The 18,197-nt window shown below is 38.2% G+C and overlaps 1 protein-coding gene across 1 annotated transcript in view; it reads right to left on the bottom strand.

Annotated features, from left to right (window-relative positions):
* Positions 1-619: 619 nt before the first annotated feature.
* pappaa (pregnancy-associated plasma protein A, pappalysin 1a) overlaps positions 620-18,197 on the bottom strand; it is a 357,796-nt gene continuing 340,218 nt past the window's right edge. Inside the window, exon 22 of the mRNA XM_059994294.1 lies at positions 620-7,259. Coding sequence (XP_059850277.1) covers positions 7,146-7,259 — 114 coding nt within the window. The 3' untranslated portion in view covers positions 620-7,145. The remainder of the gene's footprint in view (positions 7,260-18,197) is intronic.

The raw sequence follows: 18,197 nt of genomic DNA, 5'->3' as shown, positions 1-18,197 counted from the left end.
TTTTGCTAACTAAAAACAGAAAGTTCTGAAAACACTCAGCAGATCAGGCTGCAACTATGCAAAGAAAAACAGTTAATCTTTCGAGGTGGAAACTCTTCCCTGGATGCTGCCTGATTTGCTGAACATTTCTAACATTTTTAATTTTTATTTCAACCAATTCTTTCACCACCTGCACATTAAAAAAAATTAACTGTATTTTTACCCACTGCTTATTCCTTCGCTGGGGTGAAATGTACTGGATTGTTTTGTAGTGGCATTACGAGACATGGTTCTTCATGAAGCAGACCAGTCAACAAGACAGGAGACTTCTAATTATATAGCTCAGTAGACCATACATTATACAGTTTTTCCTTCAGTGTACTGTACAAGAGCATCTTTGATTTTGTTTTTCTTATGGCTCCAATTTTGATAGGTGTGACAGAATTTGTTCAAGCTAAGTGGAGACTGTAGCACTTGTTCACCTCTAAATTGGCATGTCTACTTTTGATGAAAACAGCTTGTTTCGAATAATGGACCTATCAGTGGAAAGCAGTAATGACAGATGTGTGACCTTAAACAGGCACCAAGTGCAAAACAACAAACAGTTCATAAACGAGGTATAGCACACCTTCACTTTCCTTCATATAGCCAGTGTTTATTTCTAACCAATACATAACAGGGAGGAGACATTATTTATCCATAAGAAATAATTATTTCCAGAGAAACAAATATACAGTACACCAGACAGATGTTTGTTGTGTAAAGTCAGAGCACCAACATAAGATATGCAGCGGTACAAAAGAACAAAAAAAAATGTTTGTGGTAAGTGCCCAACACAGTGCATTGTGGATATGGGATAGTGGAATGGATTCCACCAATTTACCAGTGCTTTCTGAACACCATAATGGTATTAAAGTACAGTGCCAATGGTCAACTTTGATCCACTGACAAACTGATGACACTTGTTCTAACCACCAGTTGTACTAAAACAGCTCCTTGTACTTCAATGCCAGCTGCTGATCACTCGACCTGACCAATGTTTTTTTTGCATCTGGATTGATGCTGGAATAAAGCAGCTAAATTTTGGGTTGTCAGGACCAGTGACTACATGCAACAGATGATAAGAAATACTATTTTTTTAGAACATTCACTACAAAGCTCTTCTGATTCATTTTGCCATTGCTGTGCATATGTATATATATATATATATATATATATATATATATATATAGAGTGTGTGAGGAAGTAATTATAAAGTACCTACAGATAACTTCAAGAGATTCTATAGTGATGAGTAGATCGCTGACAATGAGTAGATTGCTAATCTCTGACAATGAGAGGTAATTTTACTGGAACTCATGAAAAAAGTTTCTGAAGTGACTTAACAGAATGAATGATGGGAGGCTGTTTTAATTGGCTGCAGTGTCCAGAACAAGGGGTATTGTCTCAGGATGAAGTGTTGGACATAACAGACACTCATCAAGAGGAAACTGTAACTGCAGAGTGCTGTGAATCATCAAAATATTCCATCCCAGAGGCATTGGATGTTCTGTTGTTCATCAGGTTTAAAGATAAGATTAATGTAATTTTTAGGAATCCATAGAAAATCGAGGGAACTGGAGATCAGGTGGGAAACTGAAGCTAAGGAAGGAGATAAACTTGAGTCAGGGAGCTAGCTTAGAGGGTCACATCATCTTCTCTCACCCCTGCTTTAGGAAACTGAGATCAGGCAAATAATTATTATAGATTATGTTATCCACAATAGGGACATCCATATGTTCAAATTATTCTTACACTCTTCTTGCAAGAGAAGCAATTTTGAAATTGATCTCAGATTCTTTAATATCTCAAAGCACATTTGTTTCGTTGAAACAAAGACCAATAAAAAAGTGCAACATTTGCCTGCAAGCTCACCTTTGGTTGGTGATGCTAAGTGTACTCTCCAGCGGAAATGCACTTTAAAAGGCAGCATAAAACATGCTGTGGCGATTATGTGCAGCTAGCAACTGGGGGTGAACCATTCTTCATCTCACAGGATGAAGTCCTGGATATTTTGGATGGAGTTCAGGAGGAACTTTGTCCTGCAAACCCTGTGGGCGACAGACGTTACCATTACTATGCTGCAAAACTGTGTGCGCAAATGCAATTATACTGCTAGACTTTAACTGGCAGATTTGCACACGCAATCCCGTGACAAAGCCTTGATTTCATATCGATCATTGTTGAACTATGGATGACTTAAAAACTGGCAAATACAATTGTGGATGGCTTATGATATCAAGGATAAACATGGCCCAGTGTGTGTAGTAGAGTCTATTAGCAGAACCTGCACACCAGAGCTCTTTCATCCAATCAATATTGACAATCCAATATCAATACTTGAAGTTTGCATTCTAATTCACCCCCCCTCCCCACCCCCCACATAGCTCTAATTCAGGCCATTTTTCCAATGGTATTATCTTATCCTTGTTTGATTGAACTCTATTGATACTCGGTCATTGGCTGGTCCAAATCTATTTCCAGAGGTGTATGGAGACTTAATTCCAAATGAAAGTCACAGCAATGGCAAGGGTAATCATTTCACAGATGCATGCATTACATTGAATTTATTGTGGTTAGATGTTCTGTACTTCAAAATGAGGGAGCTACAAGAGCACAGTGTACGTCTCATGTAGATTTCATATCCTGTCATACCATTAAGGTAATAAAATGGCTGTAACAACGGAATTGTAAAGTTGTAAAAATAATTTAGATGATAAAGTGTAAATATAAATTAAAAATGGATGACATTCTTAATAAATAACTCTACTATTTACATCTTTATATATTGCTAGGAAATTTAAATTAAACTAAAAATTAAAGCAGCTAGTTTACAGGCATGAGGTACAGCAAAAGATATGATATTACAGTAGACTGTTACACGTTTTTCAGCACTTCATTTGATTATTGTTTTCATGACTTCCATAAGGTGCCCAATAAGTATGACTAATAAATACCAGGTTTTTCACAACGGCAGTTACCATATGAAAATATTTCCTCTCTCAAAGAAATCACAGCTTGAATTATATTATGCAGACAGGTAAATGATCAATCAGAAACCAAGACTTCATGTATTTTTCTGGAAAGTAAGTTTAACTTCTGTTCAGAATGATTAGTTGTGCTGGAGAATGTTTTAAAACATATCATAGTAACCAGTTTACTTGAGAGAAAATATCCCACCAGCAAATGTGACTTGGTACTTAAATCAATTACCAGTTTTCGGTATTTAGACTGAATTTATCTGCCTCCCATTACTGAAATATTTCATTGTTAAAAGCAGCAATATTTCTGTATGCTGTTAAATAACAACAAAAGTAAAAGCAAATATTGATTAACTATCATCTTAATACAATTTTGTTGATTATATAAAACAAAATATTTGTGATTAATTAGCAAAAGCCAAGGGTCTTCCCAATAAATCTCACCATCACATAAAATGCTTGATTGGAAGTTTAAGGATTAACTCTTGCAATACCAACTTTTACAGAATTTCTTCCATCTGTGCTTCCTACATCTGATTGTCCCTTTTAATTGGCTGCTATAATAGCTAAACTAATCACCCCTTAATAATAATGTTTAAATGCATGAGATATTACATATGCAAAGCATCAGAAAACAAAAAAATTAAAATTTAAGATAGAATCAGATACAAAAAAATACCTGTCTGACCTTAGCAGCTTTTCAAAAACAAATATTGATGTAGACTTTTGTAAATGACTGTACAGAAAATCCAAATGCAGTTACTGAGCACAATAAAAATACTGATTAAATACAATTAAGCAAAAAGTTTATAACAGAAGTACAAATAAACACTTTAAACACTTAAGCAACTAAATGTCAAAAAGTCGTTCCTTTTGTTTTACTATCTGGAGCTTTTGTTTTTCTATCTATGCACAAAAATCGACAAGACATTACGACATGACTACACCAAAATCCTATGGAGCACTATGTTTTTTTTTGTCTAAACCCTAATGTTGTGGTAGATTTTTTTTTGTCTTCTCAATCTCGGTTCATGCAGTTTGCATAACCATGTCTGTCAGGTGTTTGCAGCATGAAATCTTTATTTTAAACAACACAGGTAAAACCGATACGAACCGACAGTTACAACCAGGCAAAATGGAAGAGAGATGGGAGGTAGCTTGGCTCGTTTTAAAGTCCCTTTGAAATTGGCATGTTCCACTTTTTGACACACCTCAACCAGCAAAAAGTATGAGCACTAAGGTCCTTACCAGCTCATTTATGAGGAAATACTGTCTATTGGAAAGTTTTGAGTCATAACTATAGAATGTAAAAAACTGGATGAGAGCATGAATCATACTATTTCTGAATTTTCACTTTTCTCTCTATGTTATAAGAATTAAACCAAAGCAAGACTTTTTCTTATCACTGAATTAATACGTGAGATAGATATAAAGATCTAAATGTGCACCCTTCTCTCATTATCCTCTTCTTTTAGTGTGTACGTCCTCGTCTAACGTGATATAATTATGACTGTATCATCAGTTGTGGAGGTACATCACAAATATCACTGCGTCAATGTCCAAACATGTTTGTCTTAGATTGCTGTCCACTCTTTTAACCAAGGCACTAACCCATTTAAACTCATTAACTACTTTGGTATGGGGAGGGCAAAATAATTTTGCAGGAGTTTGTTGAGAGTATGTAAGTTAATAATCACATTGGAAATATGATTGTATTTATACTATAGGGATATTGATTTGTATATGCCACCTGATTGTTGTTAAAACAGAAATTCTGAGTCCATTAAATTTACAATGGATATTGGTGTCATCATAAAAGTCATGGGATTTTGCTCTTTGTATTAGGAAACTGATCCTTATTAGCTGCTGGCTATACTCTGTGACTAAGCTGAAGAAGCTGGAAACTGTATTACCCAGAACTATTGACTTCAGTTGTGTGATACTTTATCTTCTTCCTGTGAATTTACAACAAAGTTGTTGTTAAAAGGCTGTAAATTGATAATGTATGCCATTTGCCATACTTGTGTGTTAGATCACTGCAGCTATTTTCAATCCAGTGGGTTAATGCCCTTACTAAGGCAAGCAAATATATCCCAGACTAATATAAGGAGTGGCCCAACTGCAAGGAAATACCTGCTTATAGTGATCTCTCCTACATTGAGACATACTCTTGTTCAGCTCCAGCTGGAAACATTGCACTGAATGAAACTACAGAAATCATTGGATAAAATCAGCAACCTAATGGCCACAAGGAAAGTTATGCTACAAACAATTGTAGATTGGAAATATAATTACAAAGGTGCGACACTGATATACTGACCTCTGCCCTTTGAACATTTCTGTCCAGTGTATGCATGGAAATGAGGATTCATCACCTTCCACTGAGCATTAATAGCAGTGACTTCTACTATACTTATAAACTTGGCCGCCATTCTCAATAGGGGGATTGTACAGTTTCTTTTTTAAACAAGGTTCTCCAGCCCAGCTGTGTGGGAGTCTGCCTCTTCCACTTACTTCAAAAGAAATTTAATTTATAGGCAATCATGGGAAACAGAGACACTCATGAATAGATCTTACTTTTCAGAAGCCAGTGGGACAGTATTTAGCAATTTTTTAAAGTAGCAATGTTAACTTCCTCTGCTCATTTTGGATTCTATTCCGTAACTGCCTATGAAACTATACGGTGTCTTTATGGCAGTAATTATATTTGACCTTAAACACTGAGCGCCATACAGCATGCATTATTTATAATGTTTCTTTGTCTCCCACAGACAGAGTATGTAATCTTATATCAGATTATGCCTAAGTACAAATCTAGATGGTGTGTGCTGCAGATCTTGTTAAAGTTGCTTGATGTATGTACTCTGTTTAGGATGATAGGTCTCCTTAGGTCTTTTTATATATAACCCACCATTTATTCTGCAGAAGGATTCTGTGTGACCATGCTCCAGGCTGTCCCCTCCATAAATATCTCTACCAGGTACTATTAAAACAATTACCAGTGTTTACTTGAGGTTATATTTTTAAAAGCTGATTTTCTTTCACATTTTTCAGTTTCTTTCAGGTTTTATTCATATAGTTGAAAAACTGAATTGTTACTCCCCTTAAATTTAATCAACTCAATAGCATTTCTTGACAACTAGAATTACCAAATCGTAAAAATGAGTGTTTAGTAGTTCTGACCATTGGATGTTATTCTTTCCAGATTTGCTTTTGCAAGTTAGTTCTTAGATGTGCAATGCCAATGATTTAGCAGCTGCTGATAAAAAAAAATCACCCCTTTTGACACAGGTGAAATTGTTTCAAGGGCTTTTGCTTGCCTACTTGTTATGTTTATTCCATTATTCAATACCCCTGGAATGGCAATAACATCCTCACACCAATCCACTGAAATTACCTTTCACTGGTCTGAATCTCCTCTGGTTTGAAATTGTGTTCCGTGGGAAGGGCAATTAGAATGAGTGCAAGCAGCTTTGATTTTCTTGCAATTTGGCTCATTCTTTTGGCTGGATCTGTTTTCAATGACAAGATTAAGAGATGAAATCAAAGGGTTTTAAAACAAAGCTTAAGTTTTGCTTAAGGCAGATAGAATGAAGTTTGGGTTTGGTGTTAACCTGCCCTTACACTGTGAGTAGCTGGTTATTGGGCAGCAACAGCAGCCATGTTAACAGGTGTTTCCTTTCAGAAATGTGTATTCACTTTTTTTCCATCTGTAAGTTGTTCTTTAATCGTTCTACGCACAATTATCTTTGTGTTGTATCTGGATTGTTTTTTTTCATCTTACTGAAAACATTCTAATGTTTGGATTTGACAGAATTGTATTCGTAACCCTTAGAAAATATAGATCGGGGAGACAGTATTGTAGGAGTAAGGTGGGTGGGGCAAGGGATTGGCCAGGAAAGACCAGCCTAGCAGGCATAAAACATGCTATTTTGGGGTTTGTTCATTCAATGTGTCGTTTGTGTCTTTATTCTTTGCTCTCACTCCAGTCTTCAGACAGAAGGCAGACTAGTCGAATTGTGTATTTGTATGTGTATATGTTTCTGTGAGTATCATCTGGTTGGAGAGGTTTCTCCTTTAAGCAGCAAGGAATGTGTGGCCCTTCCAGTCTGCCTTCAGCTGTTAGCAGTTCCTGGTTCCTCTCGGCTAATGGTGTCCATGGTAGAAGCGTGGCTGTCTCGGTTTGCGGTGCTCCTTAGCTGTGGGGTCTCGGCAAGCGCAGTCTCCATGAAGTTCACAAGACATTGGGAAAGGTATGACCTGTGAAGCAAAAGGAAGTGAATTAGATGCTTCTCAAGAGCTTTTATCCACTGAGGCGTGTGACACATGAAGCGCAGGTTAGATCATAAAATGACAAAATAGCACATCCACCCGCCAACACCACGTCACTTTATTTAATCATTTACTTGTTTGCAGAAGAGCTTCACTATGAATCATAAATATGAAAGCACATTGAGTTCAGTAACACATTTTTAATCCATTATCAGGTAATGCCTGGCTGCCCTCTACCTATGCAACATTCAATTTAAACAGAGAACTGAGTACATTTCTCATGGATGATGTAGTACCCTGGTCCCAATGATGCAATTTTTTTCTACACCCATTCCAGATGGTTTGCCTGCCACACAGTGCTTAGTAATGTTATCTATAGAGACTGCACTTCCAGAGGAAGTCATTGCTTGGGAAGTGCTTCTGGATATTATCAGGTTGTAAAAGTAATTAGAATGAGAGATTGTTTTGTTTGGTGAAGGAGATCCACCTGAGTGCAAGTTGGTTAGTCCCATTCTATTTTTTTCAAAGCATTCATGACGTTTTCAAATAAATGCACAGAAATGAATCGAACGAAAAGAAAATACATACACAAGAGGCCGCAGATGCTGGAATCTACAATATTTAACAAGATGCTGGAGGAACTCAGAGGGGGGAAATGGACAGTCAATGTTTCAAACCCCTTGCATGACCTTGGCCCAAAACATCGGCTGTGCATTTTCTTCCGTGTTTACTGCTGGATCCACTGAGTCCCTCTTGCATTTTATTTGCTGCTCCAGAATTAAACAATAGACTTGGTAAAATGGTTAGAAACAGCAATCAAAAGGCTTTAGTGGAAAATTGTAAGAATATAAGGTCACTTGCTTTATTATACAATTGATCAGCATAACAAATAAGAGGAACGTACTGATCTGGAAAAAATATTCAAACAACTCAGCAAGAAAAAGTATTGGTGACAAAGTGAACTCTGGACTATCTCTCTCAAAAGTGTAAAAGTGAGGATAGACTCTACTCAAAGCAGGTGACTGTGGCATCCCCAGAGTTGCTGCTATTGGCTTGAAATTCACGTTCGGTGGCCACTTTATTAGGTACAGAAGTGAAACCCGATATGATCTTCCACTGCTGTAGCCTAGTCACTTCAAGGTTCAATATGTTTCTGCACACCACTGTTGTAAAACGTGGTTATTTGAGTTACTGTTGTCTTCCTGTCAGCTTGAACCAGTCTGGACATTCTCCTGCAATCTCTCTCATTTACAAGGTGTTTTCGCCCACAGAACTGCTGGTCTCTAGATGATTTTTGTTTATCGCTCTCTTCTATGTAAATTCTAGAGACTGCTCTGCTTGAAGATCCCAGGAGATCAGCAGTATCCGAGATACTCAAGGCACCTGTCCGGCATCAGCAAACATTCCAGTCAAAGTCACTTAGATCACATTTCCTCCCCATTCTGATATTTGGTCAGAATAACAGCAGAACTTCTTGACAATGCCTACATGCTTTTATGCTTTATGTTGCAGCCACATAATTGGCTGATTAGATATTTGTGTTAACAAGCAGGTGTACAGGTGTACATAATAAAGTGGCCACTGAGTGTAAGCAGGAGAAAGTAACATTTTGGTTGCAATATTTATTTGCAATACAAACTCCAGGAAATGCCTTTCACTTGCATACATCTTGGTCTTTTCAGATCTTTTAAGCTTCTGGTGTAAATTTTCAATTTTAATAATTGTCAGTGAGCTCTAAGAGTAATTTTCTACTTCTACTTAAAATTAGTGTTTGGAAAACCATTGGCATTGGCGTGTGAATTTTGATATGTCCTGCCAGTGGGTTTAGCTTCCTGCCTGAAACACAGTGCCAGAAATTTACCCTTTCTGCATACACCATCTAAATCTTCTGCAGTTGCCTGTTTAGCTTGGAAGGACTGCTCATATTTACCAGTGTGGATCGGAAAAACAAGACGTCAGACAGCAGAGTTTTCAACCCATTAAGTTCATGAACAAGCACTTAATGTGCTCTTACTTCAATTTAACATTCAATATTTTTAAACCAATAGATGTTAATCCATCTTAGGATAGGATGAGTAGCAACTATAGTTAATGCTGAGCTGGAGCTGGGGAAATAATAAATGAGATTATTCCCAAAGAGAAAAAATGGGTAATGATTCTAAACCTCCTTTCAAAATTCTCCACTCCCCTCAACTGGAACTTTAAGAGTGCAGTGTAACAACATTTGTCTAATCTGAAAATGTTAAAACTCAGTTTTAGTACACTAATTTTATACCATTGCAACACGTTTGTTTAGTTTTTGACATTTTTTGACTAAGGAGTGGGGAGTCTTGGAATTACACTGAAGTAGGGACAGTAATCTCTGTGTGGTGTTTCCTTGATCACTTGTCCTCTCTATTTCCACCATTCCAACATGAAGACCTTCTGTGAATGAACAATTCATGGCCCCACTTCAATTCAGTGGATGGACGAGAATAGCAAAACAACACACACAAAATGCTGGTGGAACACAGCAGGCCAGGCAGCATCTATAGGGAGAAGCGCTGTTGACGTTTCGGACCGAGACCCTTCGTCAGGAATAGCAAAATAGCAAAAATAGCAAAATTTATGTTATCACAAGTGGAATCAGTAGGTTAGTGGATTAAAAGTGGACCTTAGAGTAGTTCGCATTCAATAAGTCCCTTTACATTAAATATTCTTTAATTTATGTTTAACAGCAGAAATTTTAATCAGCTTGGCCCACACAAACTCAACTTCATTTTCATCATGTTCGACCTTATGGTTTTACAAGGTTCAGTGACATGTAATCCAGTGAAATACTAGATTAAAACAGATGAAAATGTCCCAGAGATCACTAAATCCCAACTGTCTGGAGTTTATTTAGTCTTTCGTCTCATCTGTAGAAGTCAGAAGGAAGGTATAAAATGTGAGTGAACAAGTCTGAAACAAACGGATGCTCATTAATCTCATGCGTGCCATTTGAGCGGTCTTTATCAGAATAAATCGCGACCTATGTCTGTACCTGAAAACCAGGTATGACTTGCAGAGGGCTATTTCAAGGGTGAAGAGACAATGTCAAATGAGGTTGGAGGTAACATCAGATGTATGACAACTCTAGCAGGGTTTGTAAGGCATTCCTTCCTACAAAGCGAAACCCAATAGCATGAATGTCATGATGCTTCACTACCAGATGAACTCCACATCTTCTATGCACACTTTGAAAGGAAGAATATAACTACAGCTATGAAAATCCATGCTGCACCTGGCAACCTCTGTCTTGGAGGCTGATGTTAGACTGTCTTTAAAGAGGGTGAACCCTCTCAAGGCAGAAGGCCCTGACAGAGCACCTGGTAAGGCTCTGAAAACTTGTGCCAACAAACTGGCAGGAGCATTCAAGAACATTTTCAACTTCTCATTGCTACAGCAGAAGTTACCATTTGCTTCAAAAAGACAGCAATTATACCAGAGCCTAAGAAGAATAATGTGAGCTGTCTCAATGACTATCACCCAGTAGCTCTCACATTTACAGTGATGAAATGCTTTGAGAGGTTGGTCATGACTAGAGTGAACTCCTGCCTCAGCAAGGACCTGGACCCACTGAAATTTGCCTATCATCACAATAGATCAATGGCAGACGTAATCTCAATGGCTCTTCACATGGCCTTAAACCACCTGGACAATACAAACACCTATGTCAGGATGCTGTTCATCGACATAGCTCAGCATTTAACACCATCATTTCCACAATCCTGTCTGAGAAGTTGCAGAACCTGGGCCTCTGTACCTCCCTCTGCAATTGGATCCTCAATTTCCTAATCCAAAGACCTCAATCTGTGTGGATTGGTGATAATATCTCCTCCTTGCTGATGATCAACACCGGTGCACTTCAGGAGTGTGTGCTTAGCCACTGCTCTACTCTCCCTATACCCATAACTGTGTGGCTAGGCATAGCTCAGATACCACCTATAAATTTGCTGATGATACAACCATTATTGATACAATCTCAGATGGAGATGCGAGGGGATATAGGAGTGAGATATGCCAACTAGTGGAGAGGTGTCATAGCAACAACCTTGCACTCAACATCAGTAAGACAGTAAGAGCTCATTGTGGACTTCAGGAAGGGTAAGAGGAAGGAACACATACCAATCCTCATAGAGGGATCAGAAGTGGAGAGAGTGAGCAGTTTCAATTTCTAGGGTATCAAGATCTCTGAGGACCTAACCCGGTCCCAACACATTGATGCAGCTATAAAGAGGGCAAGACAATGTTTACACTTCATTAGGAGTTTGAAGAGATTCAGTATGTAAACAAAAATACTCAAAAACTTCTATAGATGTACCGTGGAGAGCGTTCTGACCAACTGCATCACTGTCTGGTATTGGAGGGTGGGCTATTGCACAGGACTGAAAGAAGCTGCAGAAGGTCATAAATTTAGTTAGCTCTACTAAACCTTGGGTACTAGCCTACAAAGTACCCAGGACATCTTCAAGTAGCAGTGTCTCAGAAAGGCAGCGTCCATTATGAAGGGCCTCCAGCACCTAGGGCATGCCCTTTTCTCACTGTTACCATCAGGTAGGAGATACAGAAGCCTGAAGACACACACTCAATGATTTAGGCACAGCTTCTTCCCCTCTGCCATCCAATTCCTAAATAGACATTGAAGTCATGAACACTACCTCACTTTTTAAATATATATTATTTCTGTTTTTGCATTTTTTTTAATCTATCCAATACACATATACTGTAATTGATTAACCTATTTATTTATTTTTCTTCTATATGACGTATTGCATTGAACTGCTGCTGCTAAGTTAACAAACTTCGTGACACATGCAGGTGGTAATAAACCTGATTCTGATTCTGATGTCACGAAAAAGAACTGAGAGATTAACAAGGTAGGTAACTTCCAATCTGGGAAGCACAAAGTGTTGAGTCATGCTTCCTCTTGACACAGTTGGCAATGTAATATTTGCCAGTCAATTTGTACACAACTTATGGGAAAAGCTGTTTTTTAAAGGAGGTGTAAATATATTAATAGGTTGGAAAAGTGTATAACTGCCTGAGGAAACACTTTATCACCTATTGGAAGTGAAACTTGCTGTGCCATGGTCTTCCCTTTAAGAAGTATCAAAGTGTGCACTTAAAGCAACGGTATAACTAAATTAATAAGAATAACCACTGAACCGCTAGGTGTCTGATCTAGTAAATCAATGTATTGATAAGGTGGACAAGGATTCACTAATAACTGCGGACAATGCTTTTTAACTTACAATCTGTGTCACTTATTGCCTTGGCAATTGCGGAAGCTCAGTTATTTAGTTATAACACAGTTGTTGAGCTTCATCCTAGGGTGACAAAGGATCTTTAATGGGATGAAGTTGATGCATCTCTTCCTCATTCCCAGAATAAACAAATAAAATTAGAAACCACAAACTGTGAATCTCAGTTTATCTCAAATTTCGCATTTCGCTGCAATATGCTATTGTGTTACTTGCTTCAAATATGTGTTATGTTTTCATAAAAGGTCAAGCCCCTAATCTCTAATCTCTAACTTTTCTTTTCAAAATATAACAAATTGGGTTTGATTATTGGTCACTAATCAATAAATGACAAAGTAAAATGACGAAGATTCTGTAAGTCTGAATTAAAGTAGAAAATAATGGAAATACCCATCAGGCTAGGCAGCAATAGCAGAGAGAGAAGAACCGAGCAAATTTTGAGATTAATGAGCTGAATTGTTTGTTTCTGTTGTTATGTTTGTCAGTCCAAGTGTCTTCTGCAAACAAAATCAACACAAATAGTGTTTATATTGCATGATAGATCTAACGGCTGGGCCAAATCCATTCACCAATGTAAGGTAACTTCTTGCTCAGTGATATTCCTCTGTGCATGGTGCTCATCCACTTTTAACAAGTATGAGAGAAACAAAAAGGCTCTAAGATTCATGATCTTTGTTGTTTTAATGATAGGTCCAAGTATTCTTATCACATCCTCTACCCTCTTTAGATAAGCCTGCAATTGCTTCTTGATCCGATCAATATGACATCTTTCAATCATCCCCGGCCCATTAACTTGTGGATGGAGAGATTCTTTCTCAGTACGTCTATGGCACCTTATTCAATCCAGTTCCCACAGTGTCATAGCTAGTTGCTGCCGCCAGCTTAGTAATAAACATAAACTGCCACATTGTCAATAATACCCTATTATCTAGCTAAAAAGATGAGAAGATAAAAGCAACATCATTGTGAGAGCTGGGAGAACTAAAACTTAATGATGGTCTCAATTTTGACAGCAGAATCACTTTGTTGCATTTGTTCAGTAGAAAATCACAGGCATTGAAAAATATTTAATACTGCTCTCACAGGGTAGAGTGTAAAGTCATTGAAATATTTGTTGGTTTGAAATTCTGGCCCTGCTGGTGAAGGTTTAGAACAGGTAAACTCAAAAGCCTCTAATTACCATCAATGTTCCTTACTCATGCAGTACAATACAATGATTAATGTCATCTGTCAATGATGGCACTTGTGCCTTTCGCTTGATAAGATTGTTTTGGTCGGATGCAACTTTGGTTGCTGCTTTACAAATCTCCACCGAGCCTGGCTTTACTTGAATATTGTAAATTTGACTAGTGAGAGCTTGTGAGTCTGGAAATTTGCTCACAAAACCTCCAAATAAACAATAGTTTGCATCTAAAAATCAGATTAACACTGAGCAGATTTCCTCCAGATGCCGTCTCTGGCCAACCTATTACAAACTGTCAGAATTTACTAAAAATTTCTCGCATTTCCCATGCCACTGATGTCAAGCTAGCTTGTTGTAGTTTCCTGTTGTATTCCCCTCTCCTTCTTAAATGGTATGGTTGCATTTGCTATTTTTTTAGTCTGTGGGAATCATTCTGGGAATGATGAAATTCTGGAAGATATCAACCTTTGCATCTACTGTCACCACAGACACTTCTTTCAAAATCTTGAGATGCAAGTGATTGGGTCCTGCGGTTTTGTTGGCATTCAGTACCATTCATTTCTGCAAATCTGCTTTTAACTGATTTCTTCCAGGTCCTCTTTCAATCTAGACTTATTACTGTCCATTATTTCCAGCGAAGATGGAAGCAAAATATTTGTTTGATTTTTCTACCCTTTCATTATTCCCCAACATAATGCCTCCCTTTTCTTAGTCCTTTACAAATCCTGGTTAACTTTAGCCAACCCTTTCCTTTTTATAAAAAGAGAAACTTTTGCAGCCTGTTTTTAATGCTACTTGATGGATAACTATATTTGATCTTCACCTTTGTTATTGATTTGTTGCTCCTTCTTTGCTGAATTCTGATTTTTTTCCCAATCTTCAGGCTTAATGCATCTTTTTTTTTTGGCAATGTGGAAGAAGTATCCTATGATTTGACTCTGCTTTAACCATAACTCAGGGAATCTCAGTTTAAACTTGGTTAATGTTAAGGGTCCAAGGCATTAAAAAGGCTGGGAACCCTGCCATAGCTGGAAAACTTTGCCTTCGGAGTTGTTAAGTTTCAAAGCGACATATGTAGGCTTATTTCCCATATGCAATGCACCATTTCTCATAATTTCTTATGTCAGGAAAAAGTTCATTTGCCAGCTCTTTGTATTTCATTCAATCACCTTGCGCCATTTTGTTCACAGGAACCTGTTCTCTCTCAATGTCCATTAAGTTCCCATCTCCTAAATTATCCTACCACTGACTTGTATTGAGGGGTGGAGGAGAGAACATGGAAAAAACAAGTACTATCCCAGCATGCCTTTGGCATGTAGACCATTACTTGATGCAGATTGCCAATCTATCACAGAAAATTGCGACTTAAACTTTCACTGTTTGTCATTTTTGGATTGCACTCTCTCACCCTGTTTAAAATCATATTCCAGTTCTTATTTAGAGCGAGACTGACTGGAATACAATTTTAAACAAGGTGCGACTGCAGAAACCTGATTGGTTGAGGACTAACCAATTAGGAGGGACAGACAGATGATGGGAGCTCAGTATATGTACCACTGGACTAGACATTCCTGATGAGGATAGCAGAGTTTGTCATCGAAACATCGGTTAAAACCAACACCTGGACCTGGCTGGAAACCTGAGAAGAGTTTATAAATTTTGAAGTATTGGAAAGAGTTGAAGAAGTGGTGTTTGTTGTGAGTATCATCTTTAAGAGATATTTAACAATTTACTATTCAGTAGTAAAATTAAAGCTCAACGATTAAAGGGACGTTGGGCATCAATACTCAATCAGCTAAGGGACAAATTACAAAATAACAGTGGACAGTTATTTATCACAATATATCTCTGGGGACTGCTTTAAACAACTCTGTCCATTTTTCTACGTATTAATTCATTAGCCCTGGCACTCAGACATTTCAAATTCTGTCAATGAAATGAAACTTCAACATGTTATACATAACGGGAAGCTGAGTAACAGACCTCGGAATGACACAGCCAACCTTGTCCATGGGCAGACGGGCAGACACATAGCATATGAGAATTGACAGAGAATCATAGAAGACTACAGCACAGAAACAGGGCCTTTGTGCTGAAACATTAATCTGCCTAGTCCCATTGACCTTCATCCAGCCCATAGTTATCCATAGTATCTTTCCAAATTTCTCTTAAATGTTCAGATTGAACCCCCAGCAGCTCATTCCAAACTTTCATCACCCTCCGAGTGAAGAAGTACCCACTCATATTCCCTTTCGCATTTCATCTTTCACACTTAAACCATAACCTCTTGTTGTAGTCTCATGTAGTCTCACCCAATCTCAGTGGGAAAGTGTGCTTGCATTTACCCTATCTATACCATTCACAATGTTGTATACTTCCATCAGATCTCCCTCAATCTTTTGCATTGCAGGGAATAATGTCCTAACCTATTCAACCTTTCCCTATAACTCAGGTCCTCAAGTCCTGGCAACATCCTTGTATATTTTCTCTGCACTCTTTGAATCTTATTTACACCTTTCCTCCAGGTAGGTGACCAAAATTGCACACAATACTCCAAATTTGGCCTCACCAATGTCTTAAACAACTCCAACATAACATCCCAATTTCTGCACTTAATATATTTATTAATGAAGAACAACATGCCAAAAGCTTTCTTTACAACCCTAACTAACTATGATGCCGCTTACAAGGAATTCCCAGTTTGGTCTGTATTCCCAGATTACTCGGTTCTACTGCACTTCTCAGTGCCCTACCACATACCATGTAAGATTTACGCTGTTTGGTCCTCCCAAAATGCAACAATTCATACATGTATGTATTAAATTCCATCTGCCATTTTTCAGCCCATTTTTCTAGCTGGTCAGAGCCCACTTCAAGGTTTGATAGACTTCTGCACTCTCCACTACACCCCCAATCTTGATGTCATCCACAGATCTGCTGATCCAGTTTACCACATTATCATCCAGATCATTGATGTTTGACAAACAACGACAGACCCAGCTCCAATCTCTTGGGCACACCACTAGTCACTGGTCTCCAACAGCGAGGCAACCATCTACTACCATTTTCTGTTTTGTTCTCTGAAGCCAATATCTAATCTAATTTAGTACCTCTTCTTGAATTTCTGGCGCCTAAACATTTTGACCAACTTCCAATGTGGGACCTTGTCAAAAGCCTTGCTTAAATCCATGTTGACAACATCCACTGCCTTGCCTTCATCAACTTTCCTGTTAACTTCTTCAAAAAGCTCTATAAGATTGGATAAACACAACTTGCCACTCAGAAAGCCATGTTGACAATCCAATTACTTATATATCTAATCCCTTAGAATACCTTCCAATAACTTCCTCACTACTAATGTCAGGCTCACCAGTTTATTCTTAGCACCTTTCTTGAACAATGGAACAACATTAGCTATCCTCCAATCCTCCAGTACCTCACCATGGTTAAGGATACTTTATATATCTCTGCTAGAGCCCCTGCAATTCCTCCACTAGCCTCCCATGGGGTCTGAGGGAACACCTGTTGGGTCCTGGAGATTTATCTGCCATACTTTGCCTCATGACAGCAAACACCTCCTCCTCTGATCCTTGTATAGGATTTATTACCGCTTCGCTGCACTTCCTCACTTCTATAGACTCCATGTCTGTTGCCCAAGTAAATACAGATGTAAAAAATCCATTTAAGATCTCTCCATCTCTTTCAGCTCCATGCATAGATTACCACCTTGATCTTTCAGAGGATCAATTTTGACTTTTGGATCCTTTTACTCTTGATATATCTGTAGAAGCCCTTAGGATTCTCCTTCAACTTGTCTGCTAGAACTATGTCATGTCTTCTTTGAGCCCTTTTGATTTCCTCTTAAAGTGTTCTCTTGTCTTTTTTATACTCCTCAAGTACCTCATTTTATTCTGCCTGCCTTTACCAGCTATGCATTTTTCCCCCCCTTAACCAGGGCCTCAATATCTCTTGAAATCCAAGTTTCCCTGAACCTGTTATACTTGCCTTTTACTCTGACAAGAACATATGTACAGACTCTGTACACACAAAATTTCACTCTTGATGGCCTCTCACTTACCAAGTACACCTTTGCCAGGAAACAACTTATCCCAATCCACACTTGCCAGATCCTTTCTGATAACCATCAAAATTGGCCTTTCTCCAACTTAGAATCCTAACCCAAAGACCAGACCTATCCTTTTCCATAGTTACCTTGAAACTCATAGCAATGTGATCACTAGGTGCAAACTGTTTTCCTACACAAAATTCTGTCACCTGCCCTGTCTCATTCCTGAATAGGAGATCTAGTATTGCACTCTCCATATACCGATTATGGAAACTTCTCTGAGCACAGTTGACGAACTCTTTGCCATCCAGCCTTTATACAGTATGAGAGTCCCAGTCAATATGTGGAAAGTTAAAATCACCCCCTATCACAATCTGATGTTTCTTACAACACTC

Source organism: Hypanus sabinus, chromosome 18 (genome assembly GCF_030144855.1).
Source record: "Hypanus sabinus isolate sHypSab1 chromosome 18, sHypSab1.hap1, whole genome shotgun sequence".
In the NCBI taxonomy this organism is placed as follows: Eukaryota; Metazoa; Chordata; class Chondrichthyes; order Myliobatiformes; family Dasyatidae; genus Hypanus; species Hypanus sabinus.
The sequence above is the reverse complement of the archived record's forward strand: the minus strand, read 5'-3'. Positions and strand labels throughout refer to the sequence as shown.